The sequence below is a fragment of the Cydia fagiglandana genome, chromosome 5 (genome assembly GCF_963556715.1).
Source record: "Cydia fagiglandana chromosome 5, ilCydFagi1.1, whole genome shotgun sequence".
Classification (NCBI taxonomy): Eukaryota; Metazoa; Arthropoda; class Insecta; order Lepidoptera; family Tortricidae; genus Cydia; species Cydia fagiglandana.
The window spans coordinates 9,080,758-9,103,882 of NC_085936.1; the positions used below are offsets into that span (position 1 = coordinate 9,080,758).

Sequence of the window (23,125 nt, forward strand, 5' to 3'; positions counted from 1 at the left end):
AATTAAACGGACTCCCAAGGTCGTCCGTTTAAAACGAATCCTCAGCTTGCAAGTAGCTACTTCCGAGCCTCGATAATAATGTACTATTTTCGATATTTTTTTATGGCAAATCTAATGAGATCCTAACGATTTTAATGCCTGAACAAACGTGAACTAACGTCGCCCGATGACTTCACATAGTTAATTTGGCTGATTTCGGGGTGGGGTGGTTATCGTGAAGACAGCCCACTTTGACCAAAAAAATAAAAATTTAATGGTTCGGGGCCCTAATGATTCTAATGCCTGAACAATCATGAACTAACGAATATCTTGCTATCTAGACCAATAAAACTTAAAAAAAGTGGTTTGGGTTGGCTAGCGTGAAGACAGCCACCCCCTTTTGTTTAAAAAAAAATGTATATTAGAATCGGGGATATGTACAAGAATAGCGTGTGCGTAAGTATAATGCTAGTGAAAAACTATACATAGTTAATTTTTGCAGTTTTAGTAGGTAATACCCTCGGAGTAATTAACAATGGAGCCGCCATTAACAGGCGTTCCCCTCTGTCGAAAATAGGCGGCCAATGGTCAACCACATGTCAACCATATGTATGGACTGACGTTTATCTGACATGACGTACCTATACATTTGATGTGCCCCTCCCCCGCAAAAAACGGCAGACTATTTTGTACCGAAAATTTTAGACATGGCGTCTCCGTTGTTAATTACTCCGAGGTAATACCTAAATGAAAAAAATTGCTACACGCCGGCGCCGCCGCGCCGCGCCGACCAAAAAAGCCGGCGCGCCGCCGCCGGCAAATTTTAGGTCGGCGCGCACGTCTACTTTAGAGTCGCACCAAACAAAGTCTGCAGCGGATTTGATAGCCCACGCAGTGTAAGTGTTATGTATACGTCATAATTTCATAGAAGTTTGACGTTTAAAATGACACTTGTATTGTGTGGGCTATCAAAATCGTTGCAGACTTTTTACGGTCTGAATATAGTTTGCCCGCTTTTCGAGCTACATCTATTATCTGAGTTTTAGAGCGCATCGTGGTGTTCCGGATGCGATCCCTTAGTTTCACACCTAATAAGCTGCGCTCCATAGCTCTCTGTCAAACTCCGAGTTTGGACTTCTGAGCTTCCGTCTAAGACCAAGTCTGAGCACCATAAGTGAGGACTGACAGTAACACTTAAATATGTAGGTACCATTTTCTATCAAATTGCGCTATTTGTACCTAAAAAATTTCGCGCTCTCTACGCTCGCGTTTTTATTGAGGTACATTATTTGTGGCCCATCAATATAAACCATTTGTATAGCATAGTCCCTCGAGCAATCGATGCCAGATCCGACCAAACTCCTTTGCTATATCCAGCCTGACTGCCAATTCCTTACCTTGATTCTCAATGGCCAAAACCCAGCGGTACCCATCGGTCGCCGATCAGATCAGGCAAATACATATAACGAGGTCAGATCGTCATTGGCTGACAAAAACGGCTCATATAAATCTGTATCTAGAATAGCGACATCACCTTATATGCATTCTAATATGACTATGGTGCGTTGTACTATTAAATTAAACGCCTCTGATTGGAAAGTACTTTAAAAAGCTATAAGCGAGGTGGATAGGGGCGGCAAAACCAGCATAGCCTATAGGCGGCAAATGTCTAAATCCGGCACTGCTCCCGGCCCATCATTCAATATAAAGAAGGGCGTCAAGCAAGGTGACCCACTGTCGCCTAAGCTGTTCACTAGTACCCTCGAACAAATATTCAGGAAGCTGGCGGCTGGATGGGAGAACAAAGGTATCGACGTCGGTGGGCGGCGATTAACAAATCTCCGCTTCGCCGACGACATAGTCTTGTTTTCGTCTTCAGCCACGGAGCTCGGCGCCATGCTACAAGACCTAAGCAGGGCAAGCCTTGAGGTAGGATTAATGATGAACATGTCAAAGACCAAGCTCATGACTAACAGCCCAAAAAGAAAAGTGGTAGTTGATGGAGAAGAAATGTCATATGTCAAATAGTCTCTTTCCAGGCACGACAGGACAAGGAGGTCGCAAGACGAACTGGAAGTGCCTGGAAAAGCTATTGGTCTATGAAAGAGCAAATGAAGGGAGATTTCCCTATTTCTCTAAACGAAAGCTCATGGACATGTGCATTCTTCCCATCCTGACCTACGGAGCACAGACTTGGTCCTTGACAAAAGTTCAGAAATCCACCCTCAAGGTTTGTCAACGCACCATGGAGCGTAGTATTCTCGGCGTGAAGTTGACCGATCGCATCAAAAACACTATACTACGCTCCAAAACCCAAATAGCTGATGTGGCTGAAACAGCCGCCAAGCTGAAGTGGGACTGGGCGGGACACGTTTGCCGTATGCCGGATGACTTGTGGGCAAAAACAACAACCAATTGGGTCCCACATCAAACCCGGGGTCGCGGCAAACCTCGACGGCGTTGGCGAGATGACCTTGACGCCTTTGATAGGTACTGGTGGGAGACGGGTCAAGACAGGGATACGTGGAAAGGGAGGAGGGAGGCCTTTGCCCAGCAGTGGGACACTCTAGGCTCATATAAATAAATAAATAAAATAAAATACTTTCTAAGAAGTAGGCGCATAGATGGTGCATAGTGCATAGATGGTGCATACAGGAAGATATATCCTCCAAGCCTAGAGTTAAACCATGAAATTTCTGCAGCGATTTTGATAGCCCACTCAGTGCAAGTGTTATTTTAAACATCAAACTTCTATGAAATGATCACGTATAAAAATAACACTTGCACCGCTTCTAGTATTATATCCTTTTGACATCCTTATTATTTTCATAGGTACCTCCAAAGAGTATAATAATATTATGTATTGCTTATAACCAGTGTCAGTCAGCCCATCGACACCCCATACTTTGATAAATTATGAAAGCCCTTGTTACCAACATTGAGGCATAGAAATAATCTTATCGAATTAAAATGACTGCTGTTGCATTTTGGTGGCACATACCATACTTGCTTTTAACATAGACGTATTATACTTACTTTTCTTTAGGTTGGTATGATTGGTAGTAAAACGTCAAAACGTCAAACGTCATTTGAATTGTCGTGAACGTGAAAATACGTGGTTATTTTTTATTGTAATTGGTAAAATAACTTTAGCTGTTATTTAAATGGGGGCCAAATCTTTAAGGAAATGTGAAGTTTGTAGTGGGTGTGTAAGAAGACTAACTACTGACGCATTTTTGGCCAAATTTCCAACTTGATCCGAACAGGTCGGTAAACTGATGTTTGTATGCAATATTTTCATTTTTTACTTTGAGTCGTTAACAGTTACTAATTTAATTAGTTTTAGTCGTGTACAATCCATGATTAAAACGAAAATATTTTGTGAATAAAGTATTTTTAAGTAAAAAACTAAGTAACCTATGACACGAATAGTGTACGACCAATTTTATCGATAATCTCTTTATTTCAGATGTCGATTATGGGCAAAGCTGAGGAAAAGGAAATGAGGATTTGGCGTATTTATTTACCTATTCAAAAGCTGAATGGAAACAAGTTCATTTGTGGAAATCATTCTCCATCCAGTGCCTTCAATAAAAAGGGACCAGATTAAAAAAGAATGCGCGCGAATTCAGCATATTGTAATATGCCTACTTGAATAATAAACTATGTTATTTTTATCATGTAAAATAAAATTGTTTATATATATATAATGTTCTTTTATTTTATTAATAGGTAGTACAGTAGGTAAATACAGCAGCACGTATCGCACATTTATCGATATCGATAAACAGTAGGTACTGGAAGTGTCGAGCCCTAGCGTTGTTTTTTTTGTGTTGGTAGTATTGTGTGGTTTTTCTTTTTTTAACAATTATGGCCTGGATGCGAGATCTTTAAGCCTGTATTTGGTGTGTTGGGATATGTACGTTCATAATTCGGTTCGAGGATTGTTCGAGAGTGCCGACTCTTAAAACGTAGTGATTATATGCTCTTTGATATGCTCTTTGGTGTCAGTGTCATAATATCCAATATTTGTTGGACGATTTATTATCGCATTAATTGCTCGTTTAAAGCATTCGTGATATATATGGGGCATTAGCTATGAAAAGGGACCTTATTGTCGATGACGCTTATGCCGCACAGCGTCGCGCGGCATTGTATTTATTTCGGAGCATCGTTAATACTTAATGGTGTAAGCGCCATCGACGATAAGTCCCTTTTCGTAGATAACGTCACATATATATGTATGTATAATAGTAGGTGTCCTAATTCCTGTCACCACCTACCAAATTATCAATTTGGAAAGCGCCGACATTTTAAAACGTAACAAATATAAGAGCCTCGGTAGAGAGTACTATTTTTTACCATTTGGAGTTGAAACTAGGTCCATGGGGTCGCAGCGGGCATAAGTTGTTCGCAGAAATCGCGAAGCGTTTGGTTGACGATGACGTAAGGTGACCGAAGAGCTGGCGGCTATCTCGCACGACGTATCAGCATTGCGATACAGCGAGGAAATGCCGCCAACATCCTTGGTAAAAATATTATTCATTATGTTTTCTGTTTTGTTACAGATCAAAGTATGGAATCTGACATCACAAACTAAGCGACAAAATGCTCGCTCTGTACAAGGAAGGGTTTCTTCAGCAGTGAAAAGGAATTCAGGACAGCAATGGTGTAATAACATGACGGCGCGCGAGGTTGAGTTGACGGGCGGGGCGCCTTGGGGCTTCCGAATGCATGGGGGCGTTGATCAGAACCAGCCTTTGAGGATATCACGGGTAAGTCAGGCTTAAGTACAATATAGTACCAGCCAAATTACCTTTATTTTCCGAGTAACGAGGTAAAACCTGCACTATGGCCTGATCTTCCGTCGCAAGTTTCACGCGGCGCGCGCCTTATTAAGCTCTAGCCGCCCAGATACCTATAAAAATGTCTCCTGTTCCATTCTAATTTGAACTTTGTGTTGACAAAATAATATTTCATTTAGCTTGGCAAGGTTTGACGTATGGGCGGCTAGAGGTTAATATTTGTTTCCTTGCTTTCCACCCCCTCTGAAGTCACAGACGGTCGGGCAGACTACGGAACCCTAAAACCCTAATATGATTTCCCATTACTCAATGAACGGGCTCCTTTTGGGGCTTAGGTTTCCTTTGCCGTAAACGTAAAAAGCCTAACCGCACTGGTGACGTGCCAGAACCCATCTTCATTAACCCAATCAACCTGAATAGTATCATCATGGTACAGGTTCTATTCCCGATGGATTAGGAAAGTTAATTACTTAGAGCGCGCTCCGATCGCATCCTGCTTTAAATTTTAAATGTCCGCGTCCGTACATTTATTTGAGGCAATTTATATTAGCATTACAAACGTTTTCGTTACATGTTTGAAAATATTAATGTGTGGAATAAAAAGGCTATCTACATTGGGTGGTCATATATATGTGATAGCTGTTCAGAAAACTGGGTTTACTCGTTCTATCTAGAATGAGGTCACAGTATTAATCGAATACTTTTATAAATTTCATATAACTAAGGCCAACCAATTTTTTCCATTAGAATGCCTAAATCAAAAAGTTTTCAAACGTGCTTTCTGTTAACTGATTTTACATACCTACGAATGTAGGTTTATATACTTTATATGTGTATGACCTGTAGTATAATAATAATTTTCCTCTCAGGCTCTCATCCTTAGAACCTACTTTATACGCAAGAAGATCCAGAGTGTGATAAAACACGCTTTTTCGCTGCCTGACGAGTAGGTACCTGCCTATTTGTTTGTATCGATGAAGAAACACTTAAATTGGCAATCGAAGTAGTTTATTGGTGTTTTAGAAACTTCAAATACATATGTGACAATCGCTATATTAAGTCTAATAAGCATGTATTATTTGGCGAAAAGAATAAATTATCAATATTCGCATGCGTGGTATAGGCTGTATAGCTATATCTATGTTATGGTTTTCGAGGTCTAAAATATAATTATTTGATTAGGCACTGGTCCTACCGCGAGCTAGTAAGCTATGAGCTATCGGCTATAAACACGAACTTAGTTACTCGCCCAGCGGTGAGCTATAAATATCGCCGTGTCTCTTTTATTTACACGGGAGTGCTTATCGTTTATAGCCGATAGCTCATAGCTTACTAGCTCGCGGTGGGACCAGTGCCTTATAGATGAATTCAATCGCCTTAATAATACCTAGAGTATAGTGTTCAGATATTTGCTAACATTTTGCTTTGGTATAGTCTTGGTGGCTGTACAGATATATCGGAGCGGCTAGGCGCTCACAAATATCTGAACACGCCTCTATTGTACAGGGCGTTAGAGTGCGTGTTTAGGTATTGTGAACACCTTGGCCGCTCCGATATATCTGATGGCGACTGTACTTGTTTATTCCAAATCATTTTATTATTTGCTACCAATTGTAAGTAGGTATCTATTTAATGTGTGTTTACGTCCCAATACACATTTGTTTTTCCATCAATCTCCTTGTGTTTTCCCTCGGTAATGAATTTGCTACATAATTTATTTTCTTCCAGAGCTTGAGCGATACTCCGCGGCGCACATTTGATGTGAGTAAGATCGTGACGACTGTTTATTCGGAAAACAGTAATCAATCATTTCGGAATCAACCTGCTTTATTAAAATTAACATATTAACCGCGATGAGAATGAGAGAGGATCTTTAATATCTTTATTGCCTACTGAATTAACTGCTATCATTGTTATTACCTTTAATAACGTCTATTACGCTTTATTCATTCGATGTCGATTCTTATTCTCGATTGTTTGTATTTAATTAGGTAACGCTTTTGTTATCCGCCATTACATTTATATAATGGAATTAATCATAACCAAAATTAAAATGAAAAGTTATAACTTTTGCTAAAATGCTTTTTGCTACTGATATAACTGCTTGGGTTACCTTCCTTATGATGACATTAAATTTAGATATTCAATTAACTACTGGATTAAGTGCCTAATATACAATTTCACAACTGTTTTATTTGGTGGGTACCCAACCTACTATGTAGTTTATTTTATTATATTTTTAGGCTAAAATTGTGATTTGATAAATAAATGTACATTTAAAAGCAAATAACATTATTTTAATAAAGAACGTATTGCAGATTCTACAGGAATATCCAATACTAAAACAAATTACGTTTATTCCGGCATGGTGTAGACATTTTTATTACAAACTCCTTCATCTGCAATAAATAGCGAATACGAGAGAACAATGTTAATAAATCAAAACAAAATAAATATGAAAACACAAAACTGACGCCCAGAATAATCTGCTAGGCGGCGGTAGTTCGACAGGCAAAGTTTTCTTATAAAACTTAAGTATGCAGGTGCCATTTAAGAATTTTCTAAAGTGGCTCGGGGACGCTACTTTTAAATCGCTTAAATATTCCTTTTAAATGCAAAACTTAGTTAACGATTAAGTAATTCAATTAGTATAAAAACATCTGGCCCCGAAGGTTGCCTTAGTTGTAACAACGACTAATGACTAGGACGGGACAATCGCTAGAAGTGTTTATTAAACGTAGGTAACTAAGCAATTAAGCTTATTTGAGTTAATTGATGCTTGTTTATTTCATCAGTGGAGTCGGTTTTTACAAGCTATCCTTCAATAACACTTGTTTGTTGTTGTTGGGTCATTATGTTTAGAACTATAACTGCCTTCTGAACTACATGATGATTCTTACCATGGGTTGTTTTATGGGATGAGATGATGTTCGAGTTAATGGACTAGTGAGCTACATTAAATACAACTATTTAAATGGATCGATTTTTGGTGTTGTAACTCGAAATTTTTAGATTTTGACATAATTATACATTTATCTTGTATATTACGGAAATGATATCACAAGTCACAACTTTTAAGTCAGTCAAAGGAATAAGAAAACTATCTGACTTATGTCCAATGCCTTTACACACAAACACCATTTGTGCAACATTTTAACTAAGAAATAAATTAACTCGTATGAATGCTAGTCTTTTTCCTTGATTACCTAAATGTCTCTAAGACGTCCAAGTGCGGTTAATCTGTCCGATCAAAGCGGTTAATTTGGATTAAGGGCCTTTCCATCTACCTCATCCAGATGTTGCTAGTACTAGTATAACTTGACTTCTCTTTCTGTAACTACTATTCGTTTTTGAATGGCACATTTATATTGGGTCGTCTAAAGAGAGGCTAGTAATGAGAATACAGGATTCATATTCCCATTGGTTCGACGAGTATGTTAAAAAGTTTTTGTAAATTAAAATAGATATAACATACGAAAGAAAAAGCGACCTAGGCCTTCTTCTTAAATTTCTATCGCCTTCAGTGCCAAGGGCTGGAATCGAACCAGCGTCCTCTTCATTCGAGGCCTGCCTGATGATCTGCCTTCACTGGAGGCCTCTGATCTGAGATGCCTTCAGATCAGAGGCATCCAGTGCCAAGTGGGAGGCCTTGGTCACTTTTTCTTTCGTATACCTACGACCTTGACCCTCTTTTCAGAATTTCCTGTTTTAATATAGGTACATATTTATTTTGGTCCAATATTAAACATTAATTTCATGTTTAGAGAAAAGTCCAGTGCCGTCCAGGGCCGCCGTCGCTTTTAGTTTTTTACCACCACACACTTCGTGTGACTTTGTGGATGTCCACTGGTTGGTCTTCTCGCCCGTTATTGCCAGTATGCGACTTCCACGTTCTGATTTTTCTCGCATCGAAAAACTTCCCTCGCAACATACTTCGCGCTTTTTTTTTTTTTATTATTATTATGAATGGGCTTACTCATGGCCACAGACTAGCCGAGGCGTAGACGTGGCCTACGATGGAGCGAGCTCGCCCAGAAGGTGCCTGTTCACTCTTGATTTGAAGGTTGCCGGGTTTAGCTTAGCTAAATACTGGTTGTTGAGATTGTGGGTTGACATTGACACAGACAGTATTGTGCAATTCGTATCGCTATTAAATTGGGGTTCCCTCGGAACATAGATAATGGTAGTCGTGATTTTGAGTCTTCGTATCTCGGTAAGCGGTTACAATGACAACAGTCCGACCTCCGCGAGGTCACAGTCGAGCATCATTACGTCGAGATTGCGGGTTGACAGTGCTTTCTCGTGTGACGGCGCGTTAACAATGCCAAGGATTCGTAAGACGGATCAAATGAGCTTCCGTAACGGATAAAATGAAATATAGGGTAGCAATTATTTGGTATTCATTACTTGGACATCGCTTATGTCTCATGTGGCGCATTTTCTTATGTTGTCTTTTGTTGGCTAGATTTTTTTCAATATATTTATTAATCTTTGCTAATGTACGTATGTCCGTTAAAATCTGACTAACAGTATGTTCAGTGTTCAAAACATCAAACATTTTAAGACGCCCATCCTTTGCTTCTCATATTTTTCTCTAAGCTTTTATCAATCTTCTCGGCCATCAAAAACCAAATCCCTAGGAATACATGTGTATAAATATCTGATACAAGATTAAGTGCAAAATACGGAATGCCTTTAAATAAATAGAATAAATTGGGCATGGGATTTCAGTAGATACGGGTTTATATCGTATAGGCAACCCACGTGCGTCGCGGAGTCACGCGGCAAACGTGTCCCGCCTGCTAATGCGCCCTAACATAACTCGACCAGATATACTTGACACCCAATACCTCACTATAACCCTCTTTTCACACCCTCTGCACTTTCATACGGGACACCCGACAGGGCGCTACTAGAGATGGTCGTGTAACGCTGCCTATGCCCATACAATGCGACAATATATTCCCTATCCTATCACACATAGGCAGTATTACATTAGCACGCAGAGTTTCCAAGTAAGCAAATATTATGGTCGCGTAATCACCTCTTCAATCGTGACATTTTTAACAATATATTTACATTCAATAAAATTCTCTAGATTTATAATTGTTTCTGCTCGTATTATCATATTTTTGCAACGGCACCGGTGGTCACCTTGGTCGTCTAAAGCAGTGCAGTAATCACATCTCGAAAAATAAATTTAGGATTTGTACCTATTATAGATTTGTGTTCAATGTTGCTCAATTGAACACCTGAACTAATTTAGATTTATAAGCAATTATGAAAAGTATTTATAAGTATTTTAACGCCCATAACATGATATGGGATATGAAAATTCTGTGCGCTATGCTTATTAAGCGAATCTAGTGCTAGAGCCACATAACCATGGCTGAACTCTCTTTTATGACTAGCGAAAGTGGGGCATGACAGTAACTCTATCTCTAGACTCACTTCTTGTACTTTTAGAGTAAGTAGGTACTTGCATTTGTCTCATAGTTGCAATTGCCCTGGCTGACCTTACATAAAACATGGATCACTCAGAAACTTAAAATACGCCAACGCATGACGCAACGTTTTCACAGTCACTGCGTCAAGTTTCGGTGTGGTGTCGAGTCCAGCTTTTATTGATTGAATTAACCACAAACTTTCCTTTGGTAGCAAAACAGTTTGCAAACTTTCATCCAAAAGTATTATTTTAACACCAACTTATTTAAGTTATTTAACTTCAAAGGCACCGGAATGCGGGGAATGGCGCAGACGAGCCTCTGATCTAGTTTTGAGTTAAAGCAAGTGACAATGGCGGAAACTTGCGCATTTCATTACTTATAACTGTTCATAGAGCTCCAAGGAATTAGCTAGCATTTTATCCAGTTAGCTAACGGCTTAATTATGATTGCTACTTCAATTTTCCGAGATTTAATGGATCTTTGGAAAATAATGAGACTGTCTAGAATTGTATTACGTTGGAGAGTAAGTTTTAACCTGATAAAATTAGTATTCAATAGATACTAGAACAGTTATTAAACTGTTCATCATCATCATCATCATATCATTTTATTTGAAGTTGTACACACCGTGTTTAAATAGATCCTTAGAGCATTTAATAACTGGAGTTGCCTTTAAGAGCTTACCCCTCAAAATATGGACTGACATGGCTATTTGTACGTTCCGTACAAATCGTGTAGAAATAGCAACACATTTGGCGTGACCTCCCCCTCAAAAATCGGCAGACTGTTTCGTAGGTACAGAAAATGACAGCCATGACTTCTCCAGTTGTAAGGACTTGTTATTGAAACAACGACATCTTGGAAATGTTATTTATTCGTATAGCGCTATCTCTTTCTTACTTGAGTGTTTTTACATATGTCTATCCTTATTTCACTAGCGTTGTTATTACCTATCGAATGAGAGTATTCCATAATACTCGACCTAAACATAGACTTTGCCCTTACAAAGTTATTAAACGCTCTAAGAATAGATCTAAAGAAAAATAATGGCATTCATACCTTATTTAGGTGCCTACACTAAAATCTTAATTTAATAGTACATTACTACAGAGGCCGGGACAAAAGGGGTTGCCGGCCGAAGACATATAGACGGCCGAGCGAAGCGAGGCCGGATAGGTCTGAGCGCGGGCAACCCCATTTCCCGCCGAGGTATGTATAGTGCTTTTCTCAAACATGCAATGAAATAAATAAAATAAAAAATCCACGAAACCCAAGTTTTATTTATAGAAAAAACTAAAAGTAAACTACACCCAAAATATAACCAACACGTACCTATATCATTATCACGCGTATGTTTTACACGAGTCGTGTATTTTTACTACCCGTATATTTTCATATATCTTTGATTTTTTCGCCTTGTATCCGTCTGACTGTCGTTTTCGTCACATAAGTTTACATAGTCTTTCATGTTGATATCATGTTTCACATACATCTTTGCTTTATACATGGAGTAAATAAGTATAATTTCCAGTGTTGACGAATTTGTAGTTACATTCATTTAAAATATGCCACAAAACTGTTTCTAATAAGTTTATTAGAAACAGTTTTGTGGCATATTTTAAATGAATGTAACTACAAATTCGTCAACACTTCAGTCAGAAAAATCGCTTACAGTTGTAAGCCATTTTTCTTAGTTTCTCAAATAATAAAATTGCCATAAGCAACCATATCCATACTTCGTCTTTGACTTGGCGGCAGAGACAGCAAGTTATTTAAAATCAATTCTGGTTACGCTGCCAATTCCAACACCTACGATTACAATTAATATTAATTTCATTATTTCGTCAGAACTCATATGAAAGTACAAAAATCAACAACGCACCATAAATACAATAAAACAGAATTAAAATTTTTCATCTTTACCTCCATTAGCGATGGGCGAGTCGAGTTATCTGATTCGAATAATCCGAATCAACCTACAGATGAGTTGATTCGAATCAAGACTATTGGCAATCCGAATCAACTCGGCCACTAAACTGACTGGTAACTTGGTATCCGATCCGCTGACTCGGCGAATGAATCGCCAATTCACCAACTCTCCGAGCCGAGTCAACGCTACGCTAAGGCCATTCAAAAATAAACCTTAATTCGATAGCCCGAAGGTTCTTTTTACAACAACTGCCGCTTGATTCGCCGTTTCAATTCGAGTTGAGTGGTACTATGACCATTCAAAAATAAACCTTAATTCCGTAGCCCGAAGGTTCTTTTTACAACAACTGCCGCTTGATTCGGCATCCCGAGTCGAGTTCACTGGTAGTATGGCCATTGAAAAATAAACCTTAATTCGGTGTCCTGAAGGTTCTGTTTACAACAACTGCCGCTTGACTCGTTTGCGGCTCCGCGGCCCGTGACCTTGTCGCGAACCACGCAAACCGTCGAGTCGAGTCAGTTCGAATTTCAACTCGGATCAGTGGCCGAATCGATTCGAATGATTCGAATCGAAAAAAAGTGGACTCGTCACATCGCTAACCTCCATAACAATAAAAAAAAAATAACTACGCGTGTTTGAGTAGACCTTTTTACCGCTAACGTTTAGATTAAATATTTTAAATGTTTTTATTTGTGTAATTAAATTTATGATTTAAAATTATAGAATTTGGTTAATAATGTATTATTTATTAGGTTCATGTTGATTTCATACAAATAAAACTGCAAATTATAGCAAACATAGTTTTTTTTTTTTTTTTTTATTGGCGTAGTGGCAGAGTGTCATTACGAACCATAAAGCAAATACTGCCTCTAGTTTTTTTAATGGATGAATGCCACGATGCTGTGTCACAAATATCTGTGAAATGAAAATTAAAAAAGAGGACTTTGCCGGCCTAGGCCTGCAAGACTTGTATGAAATTCCATTAACGACCTTTTGTCCTAGCCGCACCTGAAACGTCATACTTCGCAGCCTATTATAAGGAACATAACATCAATATTTCATTGCATGTTTGAGAAAAAATTTTTCCCATTAAGTACATCTGTCAATTTCTTGTCAGTTTGGAATTCGTTAAAAATTCCCATTTTGCGGGACTAAGAAGGGACATGGTTAAGCTCTTTGCTAGAGAACTTACACTTGGGACAATTGCACTTGCACAATTTGAATTTCCTTTACCGCGAAAGCCTTTTCTTTTCCATATTCAACGGCTGGGAGCTCAGATGTGCTGTTACCAGGACGATTTAAAACATTTTCTAAAGCCTTCAAGATACGTATTCAGACGGTTTCCTCGTTAATGGCTTTCAAAACTAAATTAGCACGGTAGATAGACTACAGATAGGTCCCGAACGCCCCTCAGGACTTGTTTAAGCTAATAACAGTTTATTATAAATTCAAGTCATAAAGGCTTACAATAATCTCGACAATTTTCTGATCGACTATTAAAATTTCCAAAGTTACTTCTACAAATTCGTGTTTTGAAGAAAAGCTAAAGTATCTTCTTAAAGTTTTTTGAGCGATAACATCTGTTCTGATTTCTATATCTGACAGGAGTATGGATCAATTTTTATAAAAAAATATGTAGAAGTTTTGTGCACTTAAATAAATTATCAGTTTTTTTTACTTTTTTCAACTCGAATAAAACTTTGATTACTTATCGAAATTGTAAGAACGTGTGGAAGTATCAGAATCTCACAGGATCTGATTCTGCGATTACAAGTTCATTGGCCTATGTCTCCTGGACAACACAAGCTCACGGAAACCACCGGTGGTCTCATTTTGACCGCTTATCGGACACTGGCGAGTTTACCTATGGGAGCACCAATATAAAAGCTCTTTCCGATTATGCATAGTTGCTACAGACCTCGAGGTCTTGTTATTCTGGTTTGCACAATAACTTGTGCAATGACAATACACGATTCCTCACTCAGCTTAGTGGAGATTAATATTCGACGTGAGTACTAGCCCCCGACATAACAATGGGCGTGTGTCGTCACGAGGCGCATGCATTTTCGAATAATGCCCATACGATGATTCGATAAAATTGCCTATAACACACCTTGAAAGCTCAGTAGCGCTTCGAGCTTTCTTACGACCAGTGATTTGTGTTTTTTTGTAAAATGTTGTGACAGTCGCGTGTTTCCCTTAATTATGTCATCAGAGTTAAGTCATTAAGTAGTTAACTTTTTTGCTGCGTAATTTGTGTGTCGTTAGTCTCCGGATCTGTTTCGTTTATATTGAATTAAATTCATACCGTGAGCTGCATTTGTGATTCGACCAAACAAAATAATTACAAGACAATTTAGAATATATAACAGCTAATTGTAACAAAACCTTGAATTTGAATTTTTCGTGTAAATTTGTAAATGCCTCGGTGAAAATGCTGCCTTAATATAGCTTTATATTTATCGGAACTATGTTGATCGTGCCGGCGCGCTCAGCGATCTAAAAGATTAAAAGACCTACCTCAACGGTTTAATTGTGCTCATGTTAAGGCACATTGTGGTGTGCTAAGTGTGAACCGGTGTGGGTTGGGGTGGCCACAGGCAGGAAGTGGGCGGAATCCTTTCCGGAATCCAACATGCTGAAGTTTTGCTCTCCGGCGGCTCGGCGGCGGGAACCCAACGCGGTTTGTAAACGTCATACACATTTGCTTATGAAAGTGGGAAAATGTTTCGTAAATGATACTTCGTGGCCCCTGTGCATGGCCTTCGTAGATTACGAAAAGGCCTTCGACAGTGTCGAACATTGGGCCGTGTTTGACTCTCTCCATCGCTGCTCGGTTGACACTCGCTATGTGGATGTGCTCCGGGAGCTATATAGCTCGGCAACAATGCAAGTTCGGCTTCACAAACTCAGTAACCCAATATCCATCCAAAGGGGAGTGCGTCAAGGGGATACCATTTCACCCAAGCTTTTTACGGCGGTACTGGAAGACGTCATAAAAACGCTTGCATGGGACAAAACTGGTATCAATATCCATGGTGTCTTCTTGTCGCACCTGAGATTTGCCGACGACATTGTTTTGTTTGCCGAGACCCTGGAAGATCTCCAAAGCATGATTGAAAGCCTATACCATGCTTCTTTGAAAATAGGCGCTCTTATATTGGAGTTTTACGTTTCCGAGGGGGTGAAGCAGACGAGTGGTAGAACAGGCGGGCGGGCGCCCCGCGCGCCCCGCCGCACCATTCTCGCGCAGCACGTCTACGTCCTTATTCTGGCGCCATCGGTATTCTGAATATTCTGATTTGTCAGTTCCGGGATTTTTTCCGGCAATTAATATCGAATAAGGTTTATTAGCAAATTCGTATTTTAATGAGTATTTAATGAAATTATATACAATATGAGAGTATACCCCGACAAACTAAGAAACTAATCAAATTATACCCAATTATTATGAGGCAGAAATTAGTACTTACTTACCTTAAAAATATAATAGAGTTAGACCAAGAAAATTCTGCAACGATTTTGATTGCACACGCAGTGCAAGTGTTATTTTGAACGACAAACCTTTATGAAATTATAATTAACACTTGCACTGCGTGTGCAATCAAAATCGTCGTAGACTTGGTCTAATTCCAGAAGTCAATTTCGGGCAAGTAGGTATTGAAAATAAGGAAGAATACTGTAGTTCGTTTTTTTAGCATTAGAAAGTACTTGAAAGAAGGTAAGCGATCTTGACATGTCTTTTAATTGAATAGCGCTTTTTAAAAATCAGTAACTATTACTTATGAAAGCTTATTTTATATATTAGGACTTTTATTTTATATAAAATCAATCAACATTTGCATGATGTGTCGCATCCCCGTAGCTGCAGGCGTCCATAGGCTATGGTGAATGCGGGTCGTATGCTTGCTTGCCACCAGTGTGGTATATAAAAACAGCATTTTTTGGAATAAATTTCCATATAGCACGGTACGGACTTGGCGGAAATAAGGTAGAAGTACCAGTGCTCAACGCTGCACTAGTATTCGACACGGGCACTTTATGTCAAAGTGACAAGAATTAAATTTGAATACAGAAAGATCGTCGCCGTTCAAATTTAACCTATATTACTTTGACATAAAGTATAGTGTGTAGCTTTCAATTAGAGCTCAACGGCTAATCCTATTGTCTATTGTTAAGTAAAACCGCACGTGCTACTTACCTGCAAAAAAGGGTCTTAATTATTTTATTCGGCACCTGAGCGTGGGCTAAGCCAACGCTAAAAAAACCAGTGTAGGTGCGCTCTCCGATAACGCGCCTTTGTTACGCATCTCGATGACACATTTTAGACTGGTTCTGTAGCGTTCGACTCGCCGGCATTCAGTAACTGAAGTACGTATTTTTTATGCAGGTGGTGGGATAAGGGCAGGGGAAAGAAGAAGGTTGTAGCACGTGGCATTAGCGGTTTTACTTAACAAAAGGATTAGCCGTCGAGTTCTATTTGGAAGCTACACACTATACCCATGTCGAATACTAGTGCAGCGTCGAGCACTAGTACTTCTACCTTACCCAATCATCATTCATCATTCTCTTGCCCTTGTCCCATTCACTTGGGGTCGGCGCAGCATGTCTTTCACTTCCACACCTCTCTGTCGCCCGTCATTTCATCATTCACTTGCATTCGTTTCATATCATCTCTCACACAGTCCATCCATCTTTTCCTCGGTTTTCCTTTCCTCGTACTTCCCTCCACATTCATTCGTAATACCTTTCGCGTCACATGACTTTCATCCCTCCGCATCACATGGCCGTACCACGCTAGGCGATTTGCCCTTACTTTTTCTGTTATGGGTGCAACTTTCAGGCTTCCTCTTATATATTCATTCCTAATCCTATCCATTCTCGTCACGCCACACATCCATCTCATCATTCTCATCTCCGCTACATGCAATCTAACTTACCCAATATTAAACAGAAAACCATTTTAGGCATTTTTCGACCACTTCCCTTAAAACGCATGTAGGTAACTCGGAAACTAAAAGCGGTGAAATGATGGTGGTAACCATACACTAAACACTCCCACATATGTATTTGAAATCCGTACACATATGTTTAAAAATGATTAAATTTGATTAATTTAATAGCCTTTAATAAAATATGTTTACACAATTTATCAATCGTGACTGAATTCCGGATTGGTTAGATGGGTGTGTGCCTTTGCTTCCCAACTTGTTATAAAATGACAATATGATGGGCGAATGTCTGAAATGTCACAGTAATTAAGAATCATTTTGCTTTTCTTCGTAAGCATGTTGAAAAACATTGTGTGTATAACATTATTTGCATATTTATACAGTGATTACCCATTTTATGAAACGTCCACTAAACTAGCATAGGTCCGACGCTGGCAGTGGCCACGGGCGTACTGGCGCGGGGAATGGGCGCAAGGTATTGCCGCGTAGGGTGTAATTTAGTAGGCAAAAGTTGAATTCATAAAATTATGAATGAAAAGATTAACGTATCGATAAAAGGACCAGCAATAACGAAGATTTACTTAAAAGCTATCGAATGAGGTAAGTTTCATATCCATTTTCGTCGTAGTACTTCTAAAATATGGATCAAAAGACAGCTTTAAGCATGTTTTCAACTTAAGATTCTATCGAGAAAATAATGAGCCGTTGTGTTTCTGACAAGCAATAACGTAGTTCAAGGACTAAAGTTATACATACTAGAAAATAAAGCATGAAATCCTTGTAAAAGTCTGTAAATATGTTTACAAAAAAGCGCATTTTACTACACACCGCGCCTTAAGATGAATATGTCCAAGACTAAGGTTATGACGAACATCTCTAGTAAATCGATTCCAACCATTATGGTTGGGAACGAAAGACTGGAGGTGGTCGAGCAATACTTGTATCTTGGACATATTCTATCATTTGACAAAACACACCAGCAGAAGGAGATCTCCAGGAGAATCCAGCTCGGTTGGGCGGCATTCAATAAATTAGCGGACATCCTGAAACCTGCTAACATTCCACAATGCCTGAAGACTCGCCTCTTTAACCAATGTGTCCTGCCCACCATGACCTATGGTGCCGAGACATGGACGCTCACTAAGGGGGCTGTGCATAAAATCCGCGTAGCACAAAGAGCCATGGAGCGCGCCATGCTCGGTATCAAGCTTCAAGATCGAGTAAGGAATGTCGAGATCCGTCGCCGCACCAAGGTGCATGACGTGGGTTTCGTCATTACCAAACTAAAATGGAATTGGGCAGGACATGTTGCTAGGCAGAGTGATGGCAGGTGGACTAAAATGTTAACAGAATGGTGGCCGCTTTCAAATGAAAGAAGCGCCTGGCGTCCGTTGGCTCGTTGGGTGGACGACATCCGGAAAATTGCGGGTCACTGCTGGATGAGATTAGCTCAGGACCGGGACAAGTGGCGTACTAGAAGAGAGGCCTATGCTCAGCAGTGGGCGATAAAGGGCTGATATGATGATGATGATGATGAAATGATACTTGAGATAAAAATAAATTCACTCCGAGTGTGCGATACGAGGCACGAACGTGATCAAAGTGAATTCAAATATCGCACCGTTACTCGCATACAAATGCCGGATGTTTTTTCGCTTTAAGCCAAACAAAATACCTATCCACGGTAAAACGTATCGCTGGGATTAGCTGGTGTATGGAAAAAAATATTGTTATTAGTATTTTACAAAACCAATTGATGATACGATTGTTAAACAAAGGTGATTCAAAGATTTATCACATGCAAATGTCACATATTATATTGAATTATTATACCTACGGATTATTTAACATTTATTCGATAAAGTTGGAGTAAAATAGTTGAACATTTAAGATACAATTACATTATGTTACTTAATCTGTCTTCTATTCTACCATACCATATGGTAACCGTACTGAAATCTTCGTTATTACCTACTTAATATAATTTAAGAAATGTTGCTAAATAACCTGTTTCTAATGAAAGGGAAAAGGGACCTTACAATCTGGAAAAATAATATTATTGTTATTAAGTTTTTTAAAGAGTTTATCAATTTGTTATTATTTACTTTAACGGGACGTAATAGCGCAATACTTAAGCCATAAAATTACCTCCGACGTTTCGAGGAGGGCATTGTTCCCGTGGGCTCGGAGAAAGACGAAGGAAACATTCCATTATCAACTAATCCCCTCTCTTGTTAGATTATCGTGACCTTACTTACTCTGCGCGGAGCATGTAAGACTTACAGGTGCAAAAAAAACCACGAGCTCATTGACATCATGGCTAATGTTTTTTTTTTCTGTTCCAGGTGAACCCGGGGCGGAAGGCTTCTCTGTGCGGCGTGCGTGAAGGAGATGTCATCTCATCCATCAACGGGCGAGCCACGCGCGGCATGAGCAACGCCGACGCGCACGCCATGCTGCGCGGAGCGGGGCCCGTCCTGCGACTCGGGCTTAACGAGTAAGTAAAGATGTTTCTATCTTTGTCAAACCTTTATGGTGGGAGGGAGACATACCATCTATCAGAGGGCCAGTCATGTGCGGCATGAGAAACGTTGATGCTGCGCGGAGCGAGTCGGACTTACGAATTAGTGAAGATATTACTGTGCAAAGTGAGAGAGTCGTCCCGTCCATCAACGACTCGACCTGGCCACAAGTGGCATGAGCAACGCTCATGCCGTGAGGAGCGGGCCCGTGCTGCGACTCGGACTGAACGAGTAAGTAAAGTAAACTGTTACGGACAACAAATAACAATTGTAATTAAAATAATATTTAGAAGTATTGAGACATAGTCGAAGTAAATATCGCAATGTAATCCTAACTTTATGTAAAACCATTACTTTTGTGGATAAAATAAGCGACCACGCCGCACTATTTACCACCACGTATAACGCCCCCGTTTTTGCCCTAGTGGTCCATAATTTATAGCTTACTAAAATCTAACACGACTCCAATCCGAAAAGGGTAGATAGTAAAACATACAACGTCAAATAAAGGTAGAAATTAGTTTGAAATCATAATACGATGATGCTCCGTTGCATTATGCACCGATTTAATGATACAATAGCTAGGGCATTAATATTGAGAGCAGCGTCGACAACCCAATACAACAACAATATTCGAACCCCCAGCAGGATCATCTCACACTCCCCTTGGGGGGGCGTGGGGAGGCCATGTCAGGGCGAGGCCCTTTTTGGCTGTGTCTATCGCGGGCTGTAACGACAGCCCGGTATATTCGAACCCCGGCTCGTAGGCCTTTTAGGCCCCTTGGAAGGTATAACCAAATGGAGAGCTTTATCTGTAATTTTCTGTACAAAACTTTTGCCCGATTTTTGCGAGGGAGGGGCACCTCAAATGTATACGTAACGTGGCTTTTTTTATAGCCATGTCAGATAAACGTTAGTCCATACAATGTGTTTGACCATTGGACATTAGAGTTTTGACAGAGGGGAACGCCTGTTAATGGCTACTACGTTTGGTTATATCCTCCAAGTTAGACCCCTCTTGCATCATCCTACTAACCTCGGGTTAAGCGGTTCGACAGTTAACCCCGGGTTAGTGGAATGGTGCAAGTGGTGCTTAGGGTGCAACCGAGAAATCGTTAATGGCACAGGCATCAATACTTAGAACAGCTGGCTATTTTGCCGAGTAATTTAATCGAAAAAGTTTTCAGAGTTTCCTCGTAAACAAAATTACAACGAGCGTTTTTGTTTCCAGGCCTTATTAATTATTTTCACATACGAAGTTTGCGCTTTAAATGCGGAAGATTGGTTCGCGTAAAAATAACTTCAGAGTAGAATGGCGGCGGAGAAAAACAACGGAAAAGAATGTGCGATGAAAGCCATAAATGGAACGTTATTCGTATGCCTTTAGTATTGAAATGTAATATTTTCAATGATTTTAACTCTTTTATTTATACTATAGATCCGTTAAAATGGCGTTAAAATGTAGTCTACTTCCAAGACAATGCGACGTTGAGCTACATATGTAATATGTAAATTTATTGAATTTAGAGCTTAGTTATATAAAGGGAAATGAATTAATTTGTTGCTATAAAATTAAACTAAATATCTAACTGCAACCATACCTGGCTCGAGTATTTTGTAACACTAACTCTTCATAACTTGTATCCGGGCGCGAAGCATTACTGAAGCTTCTATGACTTCCTACAAGCTTTAGAGGTACTGATACGTTGGTGTATTCAGTTACGCATCAGGCCAGATTTAATCCGATCACTCTTCAGTGTTTCATGGGCACGGACATCGGCATCGGCCCATTCGCAGATTAGCCGGGGCCGCAAATTGAAGCACTTTGCTTAATCTCTGTATGACGGGCCAAATGGACTTTCTCGTGTTACTTGCGGGCGTCTGGCAATGGGATGCATGTGAATCTTGCGATAACCCTATCGAATTATGTGAAATAGATACAAAGTGGTCTTAATACATGTATTCAACATAAAAGAACAATACGAAAGCATATAGTTTTTTTAAACAGAACACACAATGTTTAGGGATATTGATTTGATATATGCAATGGATACTCTCCAGCTTTGTTGTTGAAAATTTGTAGAGTTAGACCAAAAAAGGTCTGAAGTGGTTTTGATAGCCCACGCAGTGCAAGTATTATTTATAAGTCATAATATCATATAAGTTTAACGTCTAAAATAACACTTGCACTGCGTGGGCTATCATATCAAAATCGCTTCTTGGTCTAACTCTATTAATGCTGTTATAAATTAAGTCATCTTTCCGCTGTCCCATGTCAGGTTCTGCCATGGACAATATTTATTAAAACAAGTTTTACCCCACAGGGACCGAGAGATGTCACCTCGGCGAAGATCAATAAGCAGAGGCAGCGAGTTAAAAAGTAAGTTATTGAATGTTATTTGTGTTGTTTACCGTTTGTGCAAATAAACACGATGGTCCCTTTTTAACCTTTCGTAGTTTACTTTTGAAATAATTATCATAATGTACAAATTTTATATGGAAACGACGTACACCGAATAAAGGACTAGACACATGAAAGGTTGAAGACCAAACGCTGAATTTGAGCACTGTTGTATTTGCTCAAATGGGTACAGTCATCTGCAATAATATGTTACTTTTCGAAGATCGCAAGAATATGTGTGTGAAACGTTATTATAGCTCTACAAATAATATCCTGTCAGATATGTATGCGGCCTTCGTTGTATAATATATTAATGCAGGTGACAGTACGGTTCTGTTTTCAAGTTTTTTGGTCTTGCATACTCGTATATGTAGTTTAAGTATGTACCTATTTGATTTTGACTTACCTACTTAACACAATAAAAATCAGTAGCACACAGCCAAGTTTTCAATATCCTTACCACGTGTTAGACACTGACATTCGCTAGCCGCTGCATGAAGTAACTCACAATGCATCTCCCCCGTACTGATATTACTGATATTAGTACAAGCCAGATACACCAATGTCAGTACGAATACGATGAGGGTATTCACCCAGTCCGTAGTTAACTATAGGTACTTAATAAATTGTTACCAACTGCTAAGGATAAATAGTAGATATAATTTGAAACATCAGCTTGCGAATCTAGTGCTCCGCCTGGGCAAGTCTCTATTACCTCTAGTTTCGTAAATGAACTCAGATACTATTAAGTTTCGTGCACATTGTCGTTTCTCACGGCGCCGGTTACATACAAACTAGAACACTGACACTACGTTCAATGCTCGGAACCGTCGATGCGCCGCCGGCACAGACCAACCCCGCCGGCGAGGCACAACTGTGGGCACAGGATTTTAACAAGTTCATTGGCAATATCCCCGGTAATGGCAATTGGAATCGGAATATGTGCTGCTAAATTCCAAATTTAATGGCAAATAAATACAATAACTATTCAATACAATAATACACTCTACTACCTATATCGTACCTACCTAGTATGTATCGTGAGCAAATAGGTCTTAAATATCTTTTCGAACGAAAGGTATGGTATGG

General features: G+C 39.5%; 1 protein-coding gene across 1 annotated transcript in view; it reads left to right on the forward strand.

Annotated features, from left to right (window-relative positions):
- The first annotated feature begins 4,643 nt into the window (after window positions 1-4,643).
- LOC134664418 (sorbin and SH3 domain-containing protein 1) overlaps window positions 4,644-23,125 on the forward strand; it is a 198,000-nt gene continuing 179,518 nt past the window's right edge. Inside the window, exons 1-3 of the mRNA XM_063521052.1 lie at window positions 4,644-4,754; window positions 19,459-19,610; window positions 21,960-22,015. Coding sequence (XP_063377122.1) covers window positions 4,659-4,754; window positions 19,459-19,610; window positions 21,960-22,015 — 304 coding nt within the window. The 5' untranslated portion in view covers window positions 4,644-4,658. The remainder of the gene's footprint in view (window positions 4,755-19,458; window positions 19,611-21,959; window positions 22,016-23,125) is intronic.